The 21,883-nt window shown below is 33.3% G+C and overlaps 3 protein-coding genes across 3 annotated transcripts; 2 read left to right on the forward strand and 1 right to left on the reverse strand.

Moving 5' to 3' along the window:
• Window positions 1-8,030: 8,030 nt before the first annotated feature.
• LOC107635094 (bifunctional L-3-cyanoalanine synthase/cysteine synthase 1, mitochondrial) lies at window positions 8,031-11,958 on the forward strand. Its single transcript, XM_016338468.3, has 10 exons — window positions 8,031-8,421; window positions 8,706-8,815; window positions 8,948-9,005; window positions 9,329-9,592; window positions 9,906-10,043; window positions 10,148-10,199; window positions 10,557-10,636; window positions 10,724-10,783; window positions 10,953-11,033; window positions 11,679-11,958. The coding sequence occupies exons 1-10, from the start codon at window positions 8,224-8,226 to the stop codon at window positions 11,775-11,777; spliced, it is 1,140 nt and encodes a 379-aa protein (XP_016193954.1). The 5' UTR covers window positions 8,031-8,223; the 3' UTR covers window positions 11,778-11,958.
• Window positions 11,959-15,271: 3,313 nt separating this feature from the next.
• Window positions 15,272-17,711, forward strand: LOC148569327 (serine/threonine-protein phosphatase 7 long form homolog). The gene is made up of 4 exons (XM_088484991.1): window positions 15,272-15,394; window positions 16,210-16,925; window positions 17,009-17,117; window positions 17,187-17,711. The coding sequence occupies exons 1-4, from the start codon at window positions 15,317-15,319 to the stop codon at window positions 17,709-17,711; spliced, it is 1,428 nt and encodes a 475-aa protein (XP_088341117.1). The 5' UTR covers window positions 15,272-15,316.
• Window positions 17,712-17,857: 146 nt separating this feature from the next.
• LOC107637153 (uncharacterized) lies at window positions 17,858-20,826 on the reverse strand. The gene is made up of 3 exons (XM_088484992.1): window positions 20,238-20,826; window positions 18,770-19,762; window positions 17,858-18,684 (listed from the first exon to the last, which is right to left on the reverse strand). Exons 1-3 carry the CDS (start codon window positions 20,824-20,826, stop codon window positions 17,858-17,860), a joined length of 2,409 nt encoding a protein of 802 aa, XP_088341118.1.
• Between the last annotated feature and the right edge of the window lie 1,057 nt (window positions 20,827-21,883).

A 21,883-nucleotide genomic window follows, 5' to 3' on the forward strand; every position in this document is an offset into this window, starting at 1 on the left:
TAGGAATTTAAAATCTGAAACGTGGAATTCGGACAGTCTGTTTTTCTTGTTCTGGGCAATTTTTTTTTTATATTTTGAGGGACACAACTCACAGGGTCCGAGTTCTACTTCCTTTGATCCCACACAACGAGGTGAAGCACCCCTCCTCCCCATACGCGAGTCCAACACTTCCTTTGCTTCCATATTTAAATTAAATTTCCTATTCCTGATTTATACTGGTAAAAATATTATCTAAAATTTAATCTATGCTGTTAAAAAGATTTAGTTCACTCAAAAATTTTAATTCTTAAATGGTATTTAAGGTTTTTTTTTTTGTTTTAAATTCATCAAAGGTCAACTTCATTTTAACATCTATTAATATATATTACTTTTTTAGAACAAACGTATTGATCAAGACTAATTTTTATTATTTTTGAGATTTTTGTCTAAATTTCTTTGTATATAGATGTATAGTATCCGCATATATGCAAGCGACAGATGTTGTTGATGTAATGTAACATTAACACAATCATATTCACCATTCAATTTTATCATTCTTTGTCAGCTTGTACTTTGAGCCTTTGAGGGCTGCAAAAGCAAGAAGATGCTCTTTTAAACGAAAAACATATAAATAAATTAATATATTATTATTATTATTATTATTATTATTATTATTATTATTTAGTTGACCACACTATTTTCAATTTGACAGGCTAAAGATTAATCCACTGCGAATTTAAACTTCGTTTAAGAATCTGTTGCTGGCTAATGAGTTGTTCCATACACAAAACAGGATTTGAATTCTCGATATTTGCTTAAACTAATGAATAAGTTGACCACTCCACAAATTTAATTTAGTTTATTATTATTATTATTATTATTATTATTATTATTATTATTATTTTCAGAATTTTAATTTGGCCCTGCCTCCACTCCAATGGGCGCATGCGGAGAACCACGTAATTGGTAGTGAAGGCTAAACTTTTTCAATCACACAAATGCATGAACCAAACCATGTCTATATACAAATTACTCTATCTTAAGCTTGAGGTTGACATAACCCAGCATGTGGTCCATATATACATATATAAGTAATAAGTGTATGTAACTATATGAGGTAGGACCGCAGGAGCGTAAGAAGATTGAATTCATTCAACAAATTTAAAGATTTAAAATTGTTTAGTGCTCACATAGTGAAAATAGTCTTTACGTGAAATAGAATTCTAATTAAAATGTGATCTGATCAAATTGGTAACAAAAATGAGCTTGTAAATTGAATATTTTGATATAATATTATATTATCATACTAGGCGTACATCAAATCAGTTATTAGTATATATAAAATACATATTAAAAATAAATTAAACTATATATGTATTTATATATATTTGACTACTAATTTTGATGACTAATTTTAATGTATAAATAGTATTTTTGAATATTATATATACATATTAATTTTTTATTTTTTATATTTTGTATTAATGGTTTAAATTTTCAAAAGGGTCATCAGCTAATTAAGTTAATTACTTTTTGATAAGATTATAAAAAGTTAATAATTCAAAACCTGCTATAATAAAATTAAATTTATATTTCTTTAATTACTAGCTCGTTAGGATCCAATAGAATGATAGATTCATCCGATGGATGATGGATATGTTGAGATTGGTGTCAAAGGTGACCCCATTTCCGAAAATAGTGAATCATATCATAATTGCAATTCAATTGGATCATTCTCAAGTCACACACCCCAAATTCAAGCCAACTTTAACTTGGACTCTTGTAGCCTTGTGCAAGTGGGAAGAAAGAACCAATGAAAGGAAGTTCATTATTGGCATCAATTCTATTTTTAGTAAATTCTGAAATATATACTGGGAACTAATTTTATTATTTTATATCAAAATACTCGATATTATTTAAAAAATATTCATAATATTCTTTTAAAAATTCAAAAAAATTATTCAATTTAAAATATTTATTACTCCGCAATATAATTAAAAGAGCTTTTGAAATTATAAAAGATAAATTTTTTATCATAACAAAAATGAGTGATAACTAAATATGATACAAACACTGTAAATAAAATTGTTATAGTTTATTGCATTCTGGATAATTTCTTAGTAAATTTTGATTAAAACAAAAAACTTATTGCACAAATTAAAAATAATTTCATTAATAGTATGCCTGAACATTCTATAAATGTTAAAATTATTAAAGGTGAAGATGAACAAACGGAAGAAATTTTAAGAGATTTTATAACCGCACAAATGTAAAATAATTATATTACTGAATGAGTTCTATATCTTTTTAAGAGACTCTTATTAAAACTTTTTGTATTGAACTTAAGTTTTATGTATTGTTTGAATTATTATTTATTTATGTAATGACCCTAAGTTTATGTATCGTTTGACGTTTATTTTTAATTCATATTTTTAATTATTAGTTTATTTTATGATATTAATTTTTTTACGGATAACAATATGAATACTCAAAAATACTGATGTTGAAGGAGAAAATGAACTTGATGCATATATTTTAGATGTACCATGGATATGAAGTACGGTTTGTTATTTAAAATTTTCGGAAAACCAAAAGAATATGAGACAAAAGAAAGATAAAGCATTTTCAGCAAAAGCTTATAGAAAAGCAGCACAAGAAATCAATGAATTTTTTTTTTTGAGTAATAAAATCAAAGTACCAAAATTGTTTAAAGATTCTTATAGAACAAATAATACAAGTAAAAGAATTAGAATACAAAATAAAATAGGATGGAATAAAACTACTAAGACATTTAAAATTATTTTAGAAGTATAAAAAATTTAATAAAGATATATATGACACTTTTATTTAATATTAATTTTTTGTTAACATTTGTATGTACATGTTCTGAATATATATACAGTAGGTTATAATTATTTTTTTATTTTTAGTATAATCCTAAATTGAGACAGGTTAAAGAAAAAATTTTTTATCATTTAAATATTTTTGGAGAGATATATAAAAAAAAATATAGTAATTAGACATCAAAGTGAGACTGTTAAAAAAAAATTTTTTTTTTTTGAAACATAGGAAGCTCAACACGTTAAAGTGGAGCAAAACACACAAACATAAAACGAAACATAAAACAGACAATAAAAACATGACCCCTGCAGACCGAGAAACTATCTCCTAGCACCTCCAATATGCTATTCATCACCTAAAGAATCACCTCCAGTCCACTCGTTGTAGCTTGACACTGTCTTGGTGTGAATAAAGTCAATACTGGCGATGTTATTATTGAATATTCTAGCATTACGTTTCAACCAGATGTTCCAAATCACTGCAAAGAACGCCGTCATCCATACTCTCTGCCCTTGTCTTCTGTTGTGCATGCCAATCCAACTTCCGAATAGAGCTTTCGTGTTCCCAGGAATAACCCAATCTTTCCCAAAGAAACGCAACCAAGAGCACCACACTTGCCATGTTACCTCACACCTGATAAATAAATGCTCAACAGTTTCTACCCCTTTGTGGCACAGGACACATATATTATCACTATGAATATCAACTCCTAATCGAATCAATCTCTCCTTGGTATTAATTCTACCAACTAGCACAAACCAACCAAAAAGCTCAATCCTTGGGGGTACCAGACCTTTCCATAAAGCATTTGTGAAGCTATAGCTTGTGATCTCCTCCGACAACGTCTCCGTTTGGATTACCTGCATGAAGGATTTCGTGGAAAAGACCCCTGCATTATCAAATATCCACACTACACTATCCTCTCTCTCAGATGACAGCTTTACTGGCCTTAGCTGCTCATGCAATTGATGGACAAGTTCAAGCTCCCATTAGAACAGCTCCCTCCTCCACTGAAAATTCCAAATCCAATCTAATCCATCCCAAAAGCCGCAGTCCCCAATTACAGATCCTTGTTGGCTTGAAATAGAGAAGAGTCGTGGAAAATTCCTTTTCAGAGGACCCCCTGAATCCAATTATCTTCCCAAAACCGGGTTTGCCTACCATTGCCTACTTCCATCGCCAGACCACTCACCAGTTTATCTCGCACCCTTTGCTCTTTGATATTTAGCTTGCATATATCCTTCCAAGGCCCCCCTTTGACCGGTAGAGACTGAGTTGCTAGCATGCCATTAGGGGACAACTTATTGCAAGAGCAGACAATCTTTTTCCACAACGGACATTCCTCCTTTGAAAACCTCCACCACCACTTAAATAATAGTGCTGTGTTTCTAAGCACTGCATCTCTCACCCCCAATCCCCCAACCTTTTTCGGAGCCTGGACCAACTCCCACTTGACCAACGGAATGCCATAGTTGCCGTCCTCTTTACACCACATAAAGTTGCTTTGTAAAGCAATCAACTTATCTGCCACCGCCCTTGGCATCTTATACAAGCTTAGGTAGTATATGGGCAAGCTATTAAGTACCAATTTTATGAGGACAAGCTTACCTGCTTTATTCAAAACCTTCGCTTTCCATAAGCTGAGCTTCTGTTCCACCTTATCTATGATTGGTTTTCACGTCTTGATCAACCGTGGATTAGCTCCTAAGGAAACCCCAAGGTATCGAACGGGCAACTCCTTCTTTTGGCACCCCAGCAGGCCACACGCATGATCAATCCAGCCTTGCTCACAGTTCACCGGTATCAGATTTGACTTATCAAAATTAATACTTAGCCCAGACATCAGCTCAAAACATCGTAGCAGCCTCTTATAGTTGACAATTGTTTCCGTCTCTGGCGGGCAAAATAAGATTGTGTCATCAGCAAACTGTAGGTGTGACAGTTCCACATGATCTCTCCCTACCATTAACGGCGCAATGCGCCCGTTCCTGACAGCTTCCCCCAGCATCCTATGCAAAACATCAACCACGAGTACAAATAGAAGTGGAGATAGGGGGTCTCCTTGTCTTAGTCCCCTTTCCATCTTGAATTGTTTTGACGGTGTCCCATTCACCAGAACTGACATCGTAGCCGTAGTAACACACTCCTTCACCCAAGCCCTCCACCTTTGGCCAAATCCCATCTTCTGTAACACTACCTCAACAAAACTCCATCGTACCCTATCATAAGCTTTTTGGAAATCGAGCTTAATGATAGCCGCTGTCTTTTTCCTCGCCTTCAGCCAATGGACTGTCTCACAGGCTATGAGTGCCCCATCATGAATTTTCCTACCCTTTACAAACGCAGTCTGAGTCTCACCTACCAGCCCCGGCATCACAGACCTCATCCTTCTCACCAACACCTTCGATATCACTTTATACAAACAGCCCACCATACTAATCGGTCGAAAGTCCTTTACCTCTTTTGCCCCTTCAAACTTTGGTGCTAGTGTCACCCAAGTTACATTCGCATCCGTAAGTAGCTGAACACTTTGGAAAAAGCCTAATACAGCTGCAGTGAAGTCCGGACCAATGTCTTCCCAGCATTTCTTGATGAAGTTCATATTATACCCGTCACTTCCTGGGACCTTGGACGATCCGCAGTCCCACACCGCCTCCTTAATTTCCTCCTCTGACGGCATGCCCTCCAACGCTATAGCCTCCTCTCCACTAATCTGTTTCACCAACCCATCCCTAATACCAATTCTCGGAGCAGCTTCCTGTCGATACAACTCCTTATAGAACCCCCTAATGGCCCCTTTAATCCTTGTCTGGTTCCGCACAAGGCGTCCATTTATCATCAGAGCCTCTATCCTATTAGATCTTCGTCTGGCCGAGGCAATGGTATGAAAATACCTGGTGTTCTTGTCCATGTCTGCCGCATGCTGGGATCGAGACATTTGTTTCCAGTGGATTTCCTTCCTGACGTACCATTTTTCACAGAAGCTCACCAGTGCCTTCCTTCTCGCCTCCGTTGTACCATCATATATCCCATTACTCACTAAATTGTCCAGCCTTGTGATCTCCTCCTCAAACCTCCCCAGACTCTTCTCCATTTCCTTAAAGGTATTCTTGTGCCATTGTCGCAGGGGGCCTGTTAGTGCCTTCAGTTTCCCCATGAGCTGAGCATCTCCCGAATTTCTCCATTCAGTTTTCACCATACGCAGAAACCCCTCGTGCGTAAACCAGGCATCCAAGCTTCTGAACGGTCTAGGGCCTCCTTTTAATCTTGTACCTTCCACAATCAACGGACAGTGATCAGACAACCCTCGCGGACCCCCTTTCAGCCGAATGTCTGGGTACTTCATTTGAATATTAATATTTAATGATATTGATAAGATGTAAGTGAATAATAAAATTCATTTGAAGAGCTTCAATACTTTTGAATATAAAAATGGCCATGTTGCAACAACTCCAACTACATAAGTTCCATCCGCAACTTCATATGTTACTGATACTTCATCTTCCAAGAGTAAAAAACAAAAAGTAAGTGATGAAAATTCATTAAAATTTTTTGCAATAATGAAAGAAATTGCACAAGTTATTATCACTATAAAATTTAAGCATCAACGTTAGAAGATTTTTAAGCTATTTGAAGCAATTCATAACTTGGGTATACAAGATCATAACCTTTTTGATGCTATATTAAGTAGTTTGTTAAGAATTCTACTTTTATTGATATTTTCTTTAGATATCCAAAAGAGTTGTGTTTAAGAAGATATTATGTAACAAGTTAGGTTGGTTTCATGCTTAATAGTCGCACAAAATTCATGTGCTTTTTGAAGTAGACTTTGAGAAATATTATGTGTTTCTTATTTTGACAAACAAATACTTATGTTGCATAAATTTACTTTTATTAAACTTTAAATTAAAATATTTATGAGTTGTTAATAGATAATTTATTTTATTTTTGTGTCAACATTTTTATTAATTGTAGATTTCGATCACTACTTAAGGATGTAAAATATTTTTTTGTTTTTTTAAAAGAGTTAAGCAAATTTTAGTTGAAAAAAATTTAATTGAAAAATACAACTCTTTTTAATTATTTTATATAATTTAATAAATAAGTATTTTTAAACATGATATTATATTAATAAAAAATAAAAATTATATCCATTATAAAATTTCAATTTATTTAATAAATATTTTACACACTAAAATTTAATTTTATAATTTTATTAATTTACTCCAAATACTGAAATTCAATTCAATTCCATATATATGATTAAAATTTTTTAAACAAGTTGATAGATATAAACACAGTTCATAACAAATAGTATTTGATGGCAAAGAAAATTTTAAAGAGAAACCTATGATTTAACCATAGTAGCTAGAATCTCTATTTAACTCTTAAAATCTTCCGATATTACGATTTTAAATGAATTTATCGATTTTACGAAATTTGTACTAAGTCTGACGATTTTACGATTTAAATCTTGTTAAGATTTTACGTTTTACGTTTTTTATTTATTTTTTCGATTTCACGTAAAATCTCGATTTTCTCTACCTTCATTTAACAAATAGACGAACAATAATGATTGAAAAGTAACTAATTTGGGTTATTTAAATGATGATATTTTTTGTTGGCTTAAACAAATATTGAGATTCAAAATTTGTCATATGTAATAATTTATTAGTTAATAATAAATTTTTAATATAACTAAAACTAATGATTGAAAAAGTTTTTAAAATATTAATTAAATATAACTAAAACAAATATCAAAATATTACTAGGTTAACAACTTAACATAATATAATTTTAATTTTATATTATTTATAAAAGAATCTTTAAGATATATGAACGATAAATAGACTCTGAATAATTTAAAATACTACAAAAAAAAGATAATATATTTTTTTATAAGTGATAAATAATTTTTATTTAATAAAAATTTGTATATTTAATTTGAATTTTTGTAAAATTATTTGGATAACTATTTAAAAAAATACACACACAAATCAAAACAAAATATGATAATCATGTCTCGCTACTAATAATTCTAATAAAAAATTATCAAAATTTGGATGCTCATAATTTGTTTTAAATATATTTAATATTATATTATATTATTTTTATTATATTTTTAAATTTTTGTTCGTTTCTTTTAATATTGTTGTAGTCATTCAAAACTTTTGGGTACTATAAATAGTTTACCTATTAAAAATCCCATTAAGTTACGTAGCATCCCTACAACCTAAACTTTCTCTAGCACAAAGAGCCGGACATTTTGATAATTGACAATAATTCAATAAATAAATAAATAAATAAGAAACTGAAAGTGTATATAATATAAAGTTGCATAGAAATTAGAATGGAGCTCACTTTGAACATCTTCACCTCAACATTCTTAGTAGTAGATTAGTAATGGCCTCCCTAAGGACCTTACTGAAGCAAAGGTCATATGGTGTTGCTCCATGCCACCACAATTCCATTATCAGGAACCTCTTCTTCTCAACAAGCACTGCTGCTGCTGGTTCTTCTTCCTCTGCTTCTTTTGCTCAGAGACTCAGAGATTTGCCTAAGGATCTTCCTGGAACCAACATCAAGAAACATGTCTCCCAGGTATGTATATATGTATCTATATATCTTCGAATTTCACTTCATTTCGTGCCACGTGTCCACCCCTTTCTTCACCTTCAAAAGGTGGAAGGAAAATTGCTTACTGCTTTTTTTGTTTTAACATTTTTTATCTATATTTTTTAACTAAACTAGTGTGTTGTTTTTGGTAGATGATGAAGAATACTAGGCTATGCTATGTGATATAGTCATATAGATAATGTTTATTAATTTGATTATTATTATTACTATTATCATTAAAAGTGTTCCAAAATTCATGAAATTTTCAGCTTATTGGGAGAACCCCACTTGTTTATCTGAACAAAGTGAGTGAAGGATGTGAGGCATATATTGCTGTCAAGCAAGAAATGATGCAGCCTACTGCCAGCATCAAGGACAGGTTAGTTGACCCTTTTTTTCTTTTTATTTATATTTTTTTGTTGTCTCTATTTTCAATTTAATCATGTTCTATGTCATTCTTAACAAGTTAACAGTAATCAGAAACAACCCATGTCTTCTTTTTTTCCTACAGGCCAGCACTTGCAATGATTGAAGATGCTGAGAAAAAGAATCTGATATCCCCTGAAAAGGTTAGCTGAATTTGATTTTGGACTTCAATTTCCCTTAATCAATGGTATAGCCTCTAAAATTTATCCCAATTATTCTCCTGATTTCTAAACAAAAAAATGTTGGCATGCATTCAATGTTTTGAAAACATTAAAAAAGTCTAAACGTTTTCTTTGTTCAAAAATTAGGATTTAGGAACATGTTTTAGAAAGATGCTACCCCATTACAAGAATAACTGTTAATTTCGACAAACATGACAGTTATTTTGAAACAGAAGGAATAATATCGTTATTGAATCTGCCTAGTTGAATATTCACATGTAGACAACATTGATTTTATGGTGTAGACAACTTTGATTGAGCCTACATCTGGGAATATGGGTATCAGCATGGCATTTATGGCTGCTATGAAAGGATACAAGATGGTATTGACCATGCCCTCTTACACAAGCTTGGAGAGAAGGGTGACAATGAGAGCTTTCGGAGCCGATCTGATCCTAACTGATCCAACCAAAGGAATGGGGGGAACGGTAAAGAAGGCTTATGATCTTCTTGAACAAACGCCAAATGCTTTCATGCTGCAACAGTTTTCAAATCCTGCCAATACCAAGGTACTTCAAAATTAGAATCCTTTTTTGTTTTTAAGGATGTCTGTTTTTCGCTTTAAGAATCTGATCATGGGATAGGTAAAAAAAATTGCTTCCTGTAAGAATCACTCATAGAGGAACTACCAAACATAAATTACTTTACTTCAGAATCAGTTCTACCTAGAATCAATTCGATAAAAAGCAGAATCTTACTTAGGAAAAGTTGCATAATGCTATGCTTGGTTGCTCTCAAATTTAATGTTGGATAGTTCTGAAGTCCTTGGCATTATTTGTAATAGTGAGTTTGAGTATAACTGACTTAGAAACTGGGAATCAGGTGCATTTTGAGACCACAGGTCCTGAGATATGGGAGGATACGAATGGACAAGTCGACATATTTGTTATGGGAATAGGTAGTGGAGGCACTGTCTCTGGTGTTGGACAATATCTTAAATCCAAAAATCCTAATGTTAAGGTGATGTTCTTAGTTCTCAGTTCACAGTTCAAACTACAAATTGAACATTGTTCTGTTTGTTAGATAAGCTCATTAAATTTTTGGAAATGTTTTTCACTGCATAGATATATGGAGTGGAGCCAGCTGAAAGCAATATCCTAAATGGTGGTAAACCTGGTAAAGATCATGCTCTTTTTTCTTCAGTATTCTTTTTCTCAGTGACGATTTCGTACCTATTTTTTTTCGTGGTGATTGCTTACATGAAGATGTTTTCATGTGACGATGATAGCTAAGATGTTCACAGATACATGTCAAACCATTTATGCGAGTAGTCATCTTTCTTCATAAGGAGTTGAGTTCAATGTCAATACTCAATACTTAATTGTGATTTCTAGCATTGTAGTGATGAACTAATGTAAATGTAAAAAATAATCAAAATTAGGATCTAAAAGGATGTTGGGAAATCTTTATCTATTATTGTTTCTTTTTTCAAATCTATGGAATCACTAACTTTGATATTGTTCCTCTATATAGGTCCACATCATATTACTGGCAATGGGGTCGGATTCAAACCAGACATATTGGACATGGATGTAATGGAGAAAGTTCTTGAGGTAAATGGAAAAACACTGCTTTAATTTGCTCACCTAACTTGAAAATATTATGCTTCTCCTAACTGTCATTTGAAACATGTGTGGTAGGTTAGCAGTGAAGATGCAGTCAACATGGCCAGGGTGCTGGCCTTGAAGGAAGGACTCATGGTAACTTTTTCAAATGACATTTTATCATACTTCATGGAATTAGAATCAATGACATGTTTCAAACTTTATTCATTCAACCATTTTGTTCAGTCCAAGACATTCATCTTTTCTTTAAATAACCGTAACTGATTTTCTAACTTCTTTTTTTATTGTTCCTAATTATTTGCAGGTTGGTATTTCATCCGGAGCTAATACAGTTGCAGCTCTAAGATTGGCTAGTATGCCTGAGAACAAAGGCAAACTTATTGTGGTAATGAAATTTTCCTTTAAAACTATAATAACATTAAGAGAGCTTGATTAATGTGCCATCACAAGAGACATTAATATAGTGGTTAAAAATGCTTAGCACCACGATTTTAGGCAGCAAACTTGTATGTATTGGTTGTTGACTATGAAGCACGGACACTTTTTTTTTTTTTATTTGTGGTGTCCTTATGTCGGACACATTTTGAACACGACACACATCGATATTCGTCCGACACGCGTGTCTTTTGTGTCTAACCGTGTCTTAATAAAAATTAAAAAATTCTTTTTCGGACCCGGTTGGACACACCTAAATATCATCACATATCAGAGTGTGTCCAGTCTTATTCTTAACATGTATTCTTGAAATGAGTTTAGAAATAGTATATATTATTAAGGATTAAAACAAAATATATTTAAATACTTTATATAGTTAAAAATATATTAAAAATAATTTAAAAATTAATTTATATTTTAATATCAATAAAATACTAAAATATCATTTTAATTTATCTAAAAAATACTTTATATTTTATATATATGCCGTGTCTTATAAGAATTTTAAATTCGCGTGTCTGCGTATCTCGTGTCGTGTTCATGTCAGAGTGTTGATGTATTATAGGATGTTGATGACTGATTTCTTGAATTTCAGACTGTCCATCCAAGTTTTGGCGAACGATACCTTTCGTCTGTGCTGTTCCAAGAGCTTCGTGATGAAGCTGCAAAGATGCAGCCAGTGGCAGTTGATTAATGGTTTTCATGTGAGCTCATATACAAACTAGAACAAGGCTTGATTTGTTGTGGGGTTACATGGATCAACATAGCTGTTACAATACTGTTGTAACAAAAAATTGTCAAATTCAGTTTACTATCCATCCTATTGTAGCAGAAATTGTTAATTAATGGCAGGTCTTTGATGAAGCTTACAATAATGGTGAATTTTATGGTGTAGAAATAATTTTTTTTTTACACATGAGAAAGCTAACGTGGTATGGGTTTAAGAGTGACACTTATTTCTTGTTATTGTTGTTTTGTTCAAATCTAATAGACAAATACATGAAGTTCAGATTTTGTCTTTTCTAATTAAACACATTGATTCTAATTAATGAAACGTTAATTACAGGTAAGTTTTTGTTGTATTGGGTCAATGAAAAACATTAATTTTTGACCTGTAATAGATTGCTATTAAAGAAACATATGTTATTGTGTTTACTTTATCAATAAAATTTATTTTTATTAAATATTCTAAATATGCCATAAATAATGTTAAATACTACAAATAATAAATATTAAAAAAAATAAACATTTAAAATTTAGTCTCCAAATTATTGTGTATAATACTATATTTTTTTTATATTTTACATAAAAGATTAATAGGTGTTATTTTTATTTTGTAAGAGTAGCTATAAAAAAAATTGTCATTTGATTTATGAATTAATTAAAAAAAATTTTTAGTCCACAAATTATTTATTTTTTAAAATTAATTTATAATATTTTGATTTATAGTAAAATGATAATTTATTTAAAATTACAAATATAACAACAAAGTCAAATTTAAAAGATAAAAAAATATTCATACGCAAAACTGGAACATAAATAAATAAATATTCATACGTACCAAATAATTTTAAATATTGAACATTTTAAAAAATATTCATACACACCAAATAATTTTAGTTATGTTACAGACTCTAATTTTATTTTTTTTCTCATCTTTTCAAATTTAATTTTGTTGTTATATTTATAATTTTAAATAAATTATCATTCATACTATAAATCCAAATATTATAGATTAATTTGAAAAAAATAAATAATTTATGGACTAATTCCGACCCTCTGATTTGTGAACTTACACAAAATCAATCCTCCTATTTGTGAATTTTAATTTCTATACTAAATTAAAATATACCACTTCTCCGAAAATAATACAACAATAATTCCATATAAAAAAAAGCAGCAATTCATAAATCAAATGACAAAAATTTTTAAAGTTATTCTCACAAAATAAAACATAACACTTATTAGTTTTTTATGCAAAATGTCAAAAAAATTCAATATTATACACAATAATTTAAAAACTAAATTTTGAATTTAAATATTTATTTTTTAATATTTATTGTTTATAGTATTTAACATTTTTTATCACGTATTTAGAATATTTAATAAAAACTAATAAATTTTATTGATAAAGTAAACACAATAAAATTATGTTCTTTTAATAGCTATCCACTACAGCTTAAAAGTTATTGCTTTTCATTGGCCCAATGCAACAAAAATATACATGTAATTAACATTTTATTAGAATCAATGTGTTTAATTAGAAAAGACAAAATCTGAACTTAATGAATTTATCTGCTAGATCTGAATAAAGTAATAATAGCAATAGATAAGTGTCACTCTTAAACTTATGCTACGATAATTTTTTCATATGTAAAAAAAGTTTTATTTTTACGGCATATAATTCACCTACAATAATATATATATATATATATATATATATATATATATATATTCTGAGAAAAGGATCAATTGATCCTAATTTTTTGTTTCGTAGATATTTAAGTCTTTGAAAATTTAAAAATATATTTAAGTTTATCATATTTTTAAAATATGGACATATCGGTTCCTGAGTCTAATTTGTCCAATTTTAAAAATTCTTTCACGTGTGCATTCATATCAATCAGGTCAGTACAAGAGACTCACGTTTGATTTTTCCGTTGAGTCTAACAGACCCAAATGAATATGAGGGATTAATATGTCTAGGTTTTGAAAAAGTTAGAGACTTAAATATATTTTCAAATTCTTAAAAATTTAAATATCTACGAATAAAACAATCAAGGACCTATTTATTCTTTTCTCATATATTATTCATGCTTTCGTTTTCTTTTATTTGGAAACTGAAAAGTACTATATAGTATATACTATAATGAGTTTGTTTGGGTAAATTTCTAAGAAAAAATCTCTTTTAAGTTATCTTTTTTTAAAAGATCTTATAAAAAAGTAAAAGTAATTTTATATTTGGATATAGTAAATTTTTTTTATTTATCAATTATGTTTAGGTATAACAATATAAAAGTACTTTTTTCTTTATTTATTACATGAAAAACATATTTTTTTAAGGAAAAAAATCTTTTAAAAAAAGTTATAAGTGCTTGTTTGGGCGCCATTATTTTGATAAAAAAAGATCTTGAAAAAAGATTTTTTTTTTATTTTTTAGTGTGTTTGGCAAATTTCTAATAATAAAAGTAAAAGCACTAGAAAAATAAAAAAAATTTTTTTTTGAGAAGTTGTAATTTACATCTTTTTTTAAAAGATCTTTTTTCCTTAAAAAAATATGTTTTTCATGTAATAAATAAATAAAAAAGTACTTTTATATTGTTATACCCAAATATAATTGATAAATAAAAAGATATCCAAACATAAAATTATTTTTACTTTTCTATAAGATCTTTTAAAAAAAGATAATTCAAAAAAAGATCTTTTTTTTTTTAAATTTATCCAAACAAATTTTAAATTGTAACTTCTCAAAAAAGATATTTTTTTTTTAATTTTTCTAATATTTTTATTTTTACTACTAAAATTTGTTTAACACGCTAAAAAAAATCTTTTTTCAACGACGTCCAAACAAATCGAATATCTTTTAAGAATTTCCAAGGAATTAAATCCAATCAAGGGAATTGTCAATTTCCTACCTTTAATTAATTTAAATGAATGTTTGAATTGAGTTTTGAAAATCGGTTATTTTTATTAATCTATCTACACTATTAAACGTTTGAACATTTATTTCAAATTAAATTCATTACCATATTATTGAATAATATTATTCAAATAGATCCTTCAAGTGATTTTATCTTCTTTGACCAAGTCATTTATGTTTTCACCATGCCAAGTCAAGCACTTTTTTATTTTTAATATTGGGAGAGAAGTGGTGTATAACAACGATATGGGACTGCATGGTGCATTACCGGAGTGTGACGGCTAGGATCGAAGAAATCGGACGGTCCGTTTTGAGGGACTGAAATCGGATGGTCCGATTTTAGGCTGGGAAGGTACGCAAATCGGACGGTCCGATTTGCGCCCCCCTAGCCACGTGTCGCACATGCACGTTGGTCCAGAACGAAGATCAAATCCCAACCATCCGAGCTCCCTTAAACCAGTTTCACTTTCCCTTTCCCATTTCACTTTCAGTTTGTTCCATTTCTCTTCTCCCATATACCCCACCCCCAAGCCTCAAGCCGTAGTGTACTCCATTGTTGAAGGCTTCAGCTCAAAAAAATTGGACCACACAGAATGCCTAAAAGAAGAAAAATAAAAGATGTGAATCGTCCAGAGCTCCATATTGCTAATTATCTTGATCATCCTAATTATGTAAGTTTTTAATCCAAAATTTTTTTTTAGTTAAAATAATAGTTATAATGTTAGAGATTAGTAATAGTTTATTATAATGATAATGTTAGTTAGGAATTAGTGGAGTAATAATATTTAGATATTTGAGTTTAATTAAAATAATATTAGAGATTATTCAGAGATTACATTATAATAATAAATTAATTATAAATTAATTATTGTTATTAATAGAATAATTACAATAATAATATTGTTACCAATAATAATACGGTTATTATAAAATCTTGGATGTATGATAAATAAATAGAATAAGTAATGTTAATATTAATTGTTATAACGCTTATTGTAATAATAATAATTATTACTGCTAGTAGCGTTTAATTTAACTATCAGTAGAAATAGAACACACATAGTAGTGCTAATGTACTGTGCTGTACGTGTATGTGAATATGAATAAGTTAAGTAGTTTTAATTGTTAGTAATAAATAATTTATCTGTAGTTACTTCATATTTTATTATTAGTAGTGGTTTGTAAATAAATATTATGAATTAAAAATTGTTTAATTATTATTTATGTTATAGGTTTAATATAAATAATTAATGAAGGATTAGTGATTGATTTATTATTGTATGTTTGCTGTTAGAATAGAATAAAATAGAGTGGTTAGTTAATTGAGTATTAGTGGATAATATAATAGTTATTTGTATAAAGTATTGTAATATTGTTGTTATTAATATATTTATTGATTTTTATGTGTAGCTGATTATTTGATAATGAAAGTTCGATTCTTTTAAGTTTAATTTGTTAATTTATTAATATTATTGTATTTGTTTAGGGATCTAGAATGTTGCAATGTGACCACTACATGCCGCCGGATCGGTACAATCCAATAGTGGAGGGGTTTTTACGGGACACCGGATTTTATTATGTTTCACAGATTGGAGTTGTCCAATGTCAGGCTGCATTGGTTAATGCTCTGATTGAGAGATGGCGCCCCGAGACTCACACCTTCCATTTTCCGGTTGGTGAGTGTGCTGTGACACTAGAGGATGTGGCGTTAATTTATGGTCTTCCGACGAATGGTTTGCCAGTTACGGGACCGACACTGAGTAGTTATGAGGCGTTAGAGGCTGAATGCTTGGATCAGTTTGGTGTTGCACCTAGGCAGGCAGACTGTAGGGGAAGTTTCATCAAGTTGACGTGGTTTCGAGCATTGAAGGATCGGTTAGTGTTGGCTGATGATATCCAGATTCAGAGGTACGTGAAGTGCCACATAATGTTATTGTTTGGGACCGTAATATTTGGAGATAAGTCTGGAGCAGGGGTGCACTGGAAGTTTCTCCCATTACTCCGTAACTTTGCCGGGATAATACAGTTTAGTTGGGGTTCGGCTTGCCTGGCACACCTGTACAGAGCGTTGTGTAGGGCAACTCGTGTCGACTGTAAGGAGATTGATGGTCCGTTGACACTCTTGCTTGCCTGGGCTTGGATCCGCCTACCGTTCCTTGCGCCGATTCCTAGCAATCCTCGAATCTTTCCGATTGCAAATAGGTAAATTTAATTACTAAACGCTTTATAATAGTGTATCTTAAATGGAATTGATAAATGTAAATTAACGAAGTGCATGATGTTAGGTGGCATAACTGGGAACGTGAGAATTGGCCTTACAGATTGAGGAAACTCGAGCACCTGAGGGGAAACCTGGATGCTCTGCAAGAAGGAAAGGTTTGTTGTAATAAATACGTAGTTGTTTTCAATTAGCCGTGTTATTATTCATTGTGTAATCCTTGGTTACGTGCATAATGTGTGCAGTTTGTTTGGGAGCCTTATGCAATAGGTCGGACCGATCCAGACGTGATTCCTGCTGACATCCGTCAGCATTCGGCTATTTGGAGTGCCACAGTTCCGCTTATATCCTTTGAATGTATTGAGTGGCATGCATCTGATAGGGTGAGGAGGCAATTTGGCTTGACTCAAGGCGTTCCTCCTCAAGAGTGTGACCTAGGTGAAGCACACGGCCAAGTTCTAACAGGTCCGAAGAATCAAGATTGGTCTGGAACCCACTCAGCCTGGGTCATGCATTGGATGAACCGGTTTAGTCATGTTCTTGTTCAAGACACGGTGCCATCACAGAATCAGTTAGATATCTACTTGCATTGGTACCGGCGTACATATAGTGACCACTTGCATCTGTCACAGCTCGGACCGGAAGAGAATCAGCACGGTGATCCTATGATTAACCAGGAGAATCAACAAGAATCAACAGGAGAATCAGCACGGAAGAGAATCAGCTTGGACTTGTGCATTCAGTGGACTTGTTTATTATGTGTTGGATGACTTATTTATGCTTCAGGTGTTGGACTCACAGTAAGTTCACATATGAAAGTCATACAATAAGGTCACATATCAAAGTCATACAATAAGGTCACATATGAAAGTCATACCATACATAAAATATTGAAAGTCACACTAAAACTGGAATCCTATTGGGTTGTCGCACCCGGATTACCTGCACCACCACGTTGACGACATCTACTACGACTGTGGCCCTCGGCCCCGCACTGCTTACATCGCCTAGGAGCACGCAACATCCGAGTATCCATCTCATTCAAGAAACGGGTCATCCTTGGCCGACCTTTAGAGACCCGTCTAAGGAATGGATTACCTACGAATCGAGGTCCATGATAAACAGGCCATGTTGTGGGATTCCCGAGGGGCCTAAACCTAGCCCTATACACTCGTCGAACCTGGTCCATCTTGTAGACATCATGTACATACAGTTGCCAATCCAGTCGTTGGTTTGCACAACAAGCAAACACATGTCGACACGGAACCCGGTCCACTTGAAATTCACCACAGTCACACCGTTGACGACGGAGATCCACGACATACTCCACCCCACTGGGAAACTCACGCACTTCGAATACCTCGTTCTGTCGGTCAAAGCAACTAACTTGGATGTTACCTGCTGCCCGCTGATTCGCATGCAATTTGGAGGTTACAAGCTCAGAGAACACATGACCTGCGTTAATTCGAGCCTCGGCCTCGGCTCTTTTCCGGGTGAACAACTCATTAAGCCTGTAAAACGTTGCCTTAACAAGTGCCGTGACTGGAAGATTGCGAGCCCCTTTCAGAACCGAGTTGATGCATTCCACTAGATTCGTTGTCATGTGACCCCATCGATATCCCCCATCAAACGCTAACGCATACTGCTCACGCGGAATCCGATCCAACCAGTCGGTATAAGCCTCACCCCGCTCGCGTAAACGCTGATAACGTGTCTCATACTCGCGAACTGTTCGCGAGTATCCTGTCAAATCAAAAAAACCCCACGTTTAAAAAAAGCTCATCATAATAACTGAGTTCAGGAGTAAATGTAATCATAACTACCATACCGATGTTGACGATTAGTTTCTGCAGATACGGAGCCTTGAATTTCCTGAGAAAGTTGGACTCTATGTGTCTGATACAGAACATATGGAATGCTCTTGGAGGAGACCAAGCTCCATTACTACGAGCAATAGCAGCTCTAATGGAATCGTGCCGATCGAAGATAAGGCCGACACCATCACGTGTCACAACATGCTGTCTGAGGTTACTCAGAAAAAAGTGCCAAGCCTCAGATGTCTCTCCCTCAACTATCGCAAATGCAATCGGCACTATGTTGTTGTTGCCATCCTGTGAGACTGCAACCAACAAACAACCCTTGTACTTTCCATACAGATGAGTTCCGTCTACCTGCACTATTGGCTTGCAATGTCTGAATGCTCTAATACAAGGGTAATAACTCCAGAAGACTCGGTGTAGTACACGAATATTAGGAACCAAGTCATCTCCCTGATACGCAGGCATCGTTTCAAAATGAACGACTGCGGATGGCTCCTTGTGACACATAGCCTCAAACCATATCGGCAAGGCTTCGTAAGAAGCTTCCCACCCACCGAAAATTGACTCCACTGCCTTCTGTTTTGCCAACCATGCTTTGCGATAACTTATGGTGTAGTTAAACTTTGCCTGTACTTCCGCAATCACTGACTTCACCCTTATAGACGGGTCAACTTCTACCAATGGCTTTATTGCTTCCGCAACTGTGTTGGAATCCAGCTTCGCATGATCTTGAGAAATGGTGGCCCTAGTACAGGTGTGACTTCCATTGTACCTCCTTATCTCCCAGCAGAACTTTCTGGACATTTTGGTCACCCTGATCAGCCAATCACATCCTGCACCATACTGGGTGCATTTAGCATAGAATGTCGTCGGTTCTGACTCATACACCCGATAATCTACACCTCTGCGGATTGTATAGTCTTTCATCGCCTTAATTACTGCCTCCCTAGAACTGAACTCCATTCCCACAGTAAACTCGCCATCTGGCATAAGCGGAAGCTCTGCTGCAATGACATCACAAATTTTAGAGTTGTCAGAAGTGATAATCTAATAAACTAATAATCACAGAACGATGTCGTTCCTCCGGCTGAACTGGTCGGCCCGGCTGAACCGGTCAATCCGTCTGGACCGGTCGGTCCGGCTGAACCAGTCGGTCCAGCTGAACCGGTAAGTCCGGCTGCACCGATCGGCCCTGCTGGACCGGTCAGTCCGTCTGAACCGATCGGCCCTTCTGAACAGGTGGGTCCGTCTGAACCGGTCGGACCGTCTGAACCGGTCGGTTCGGTTGAACCGGTCGGTCGGGTTGAACCGGTCGGTCCGGCTGAACCGCCAGGTCCGGCTGACTTACTAAACAGAGGACTAACTTATTACATGCTATATTTGTCCTATTTACCGTTGTCTCTACTGTTTCTCATAAACTCAAACCTCATGCTCAAATCATACTATAACAAATCTTAATTTAAATTGATGGCTCACCTGCATTTACATATTGAGGAAACTCCGGCGCATGCATAGCCTCCAAATCCAACGACCGCATGAAACTCGGCTCCACAAAAGGCTGCTGGTTTGCTAGTGCATTTGCCACATCTGCCACATCTGCCACCATAGCCTCGTCAGCTTGATCTTCGTCTGCACCCGGATCAACAACCTCGTAATTACTTTCGAACTCTTCTTCACTATCACTGTTGTAATCTTCCAATTCAATGTCTCGGTCCACTGCAGATTGCTCGAACTCGACATACAGTTCGATGAATGATATTCGCGACCGACTTTCAAGATACACTGAAAACATTTCTTGCATGCTCGCTTCGTCGGTCACGTATTTCGTTTGAAATTGCACGAACCCGCCAAAGACAGGTACAGGATATCTGTACAGAACACACGACACTCTACTAGATATTTGAGAATCTATCTTCTCAGAAATGACATCTTTTAATTCTTCAAATGAAAGTGTGAACGGAATAATAATATCCAACGGATTTTCACACACAAACTTAACTCCTTCTGATGTTTGTAATAAAATTTGGCCATGATAATACACTTTTAATCTTACTCTATCATCCATGAGAATAGAAAAGAGCAGATCTACAAACTAAAAGAAGAGATCCGGAGATAAGAAGTTTAGATACACAGTCACACCGGAGAAGAAGAAAATGAAATGAGATGCTCAGTCTGCGAACGACCATATGTATATATATGACATTCAAATCGGACCGTCCGACCGCTTGCATCCTCTTTCGAAATTTTTTTATCAAAAAAATCGGACAGTCCGATTACTAAAAAGCCCGCCCAAAAATTTTTGAAACCCAGAAATCGCTGGGTCCGATTTGAGGCTCTTTTTGAATCAGGCCAAAAATCGGTCGGTCCGATTTCTTTGGGCCAAAAAACAAAAATCTCCCCACGCCTGAAATCGCACGGTCCGATTACCATGCACGAGATCACACCACGCACAAATCGGATGGTCCGATTTGTGCCCCCTGACGCCTGAACGAAATCGCACCGTCCGATTTCAGTCCGTCAACTAACCGCCGTCATAACTCTGTTAAACACCTCCCATGTCCATAACCGGGCGTTACACCAAACGCTGCATCATATGTTAAAAAATCAGCCCAAGTCAAGTCACTTGAATCTGTTGAAGTATTTTGATACGTGTTTAAGAAAGTATTTTTGTCATTTTAAAGATAAAAAATAGAATGATAATCTTAAAATATTTTATTTAAATAAATTAAATAAATATTTTATTTATTAAAATAAATAATCATAAAAATTATTACGAAAATACGTTTTTCAATTTTATATCGTTTAAGTAAACGAAATAATTATAAATATATCTCGTGAGATAGGTAAAATTTAAAATATATTTATATAATTATCTCGGTTACTGTGTAAATAAAATATATGTATTTGTAAATATAAAAATATAATTTTTAAAAATAATAAAAAATATTAATAATTTAAATTAAGTCAAATTCTTAAAAATAAAACGTTTCACATAATAGAGAAGATAGACGGTTTCAAATAATAAAAAAAATGAGTGGTTTTAAATTAATAGAAAAATAAGCAATTTTATCTAACTAATTAATAAGTGATTAGTAGTATTCCGTAATTTGAAATCGCCCATT

Source organism: Arachis ipaensis, chromosome B4 (genome assembly GCF_059453495.1).
Source record: "Arachis ipaensis isolate K30076 ecotype BB chromosome B4, ASM5945349v1, whole genome shotgun sequence".
Lineage (NCBI taxonomy): Eukaryota > Viridiplantae > Streptophyta > Magnoliopsida > Fabales > Fabaceae > Arachis > Arachis ipaensis.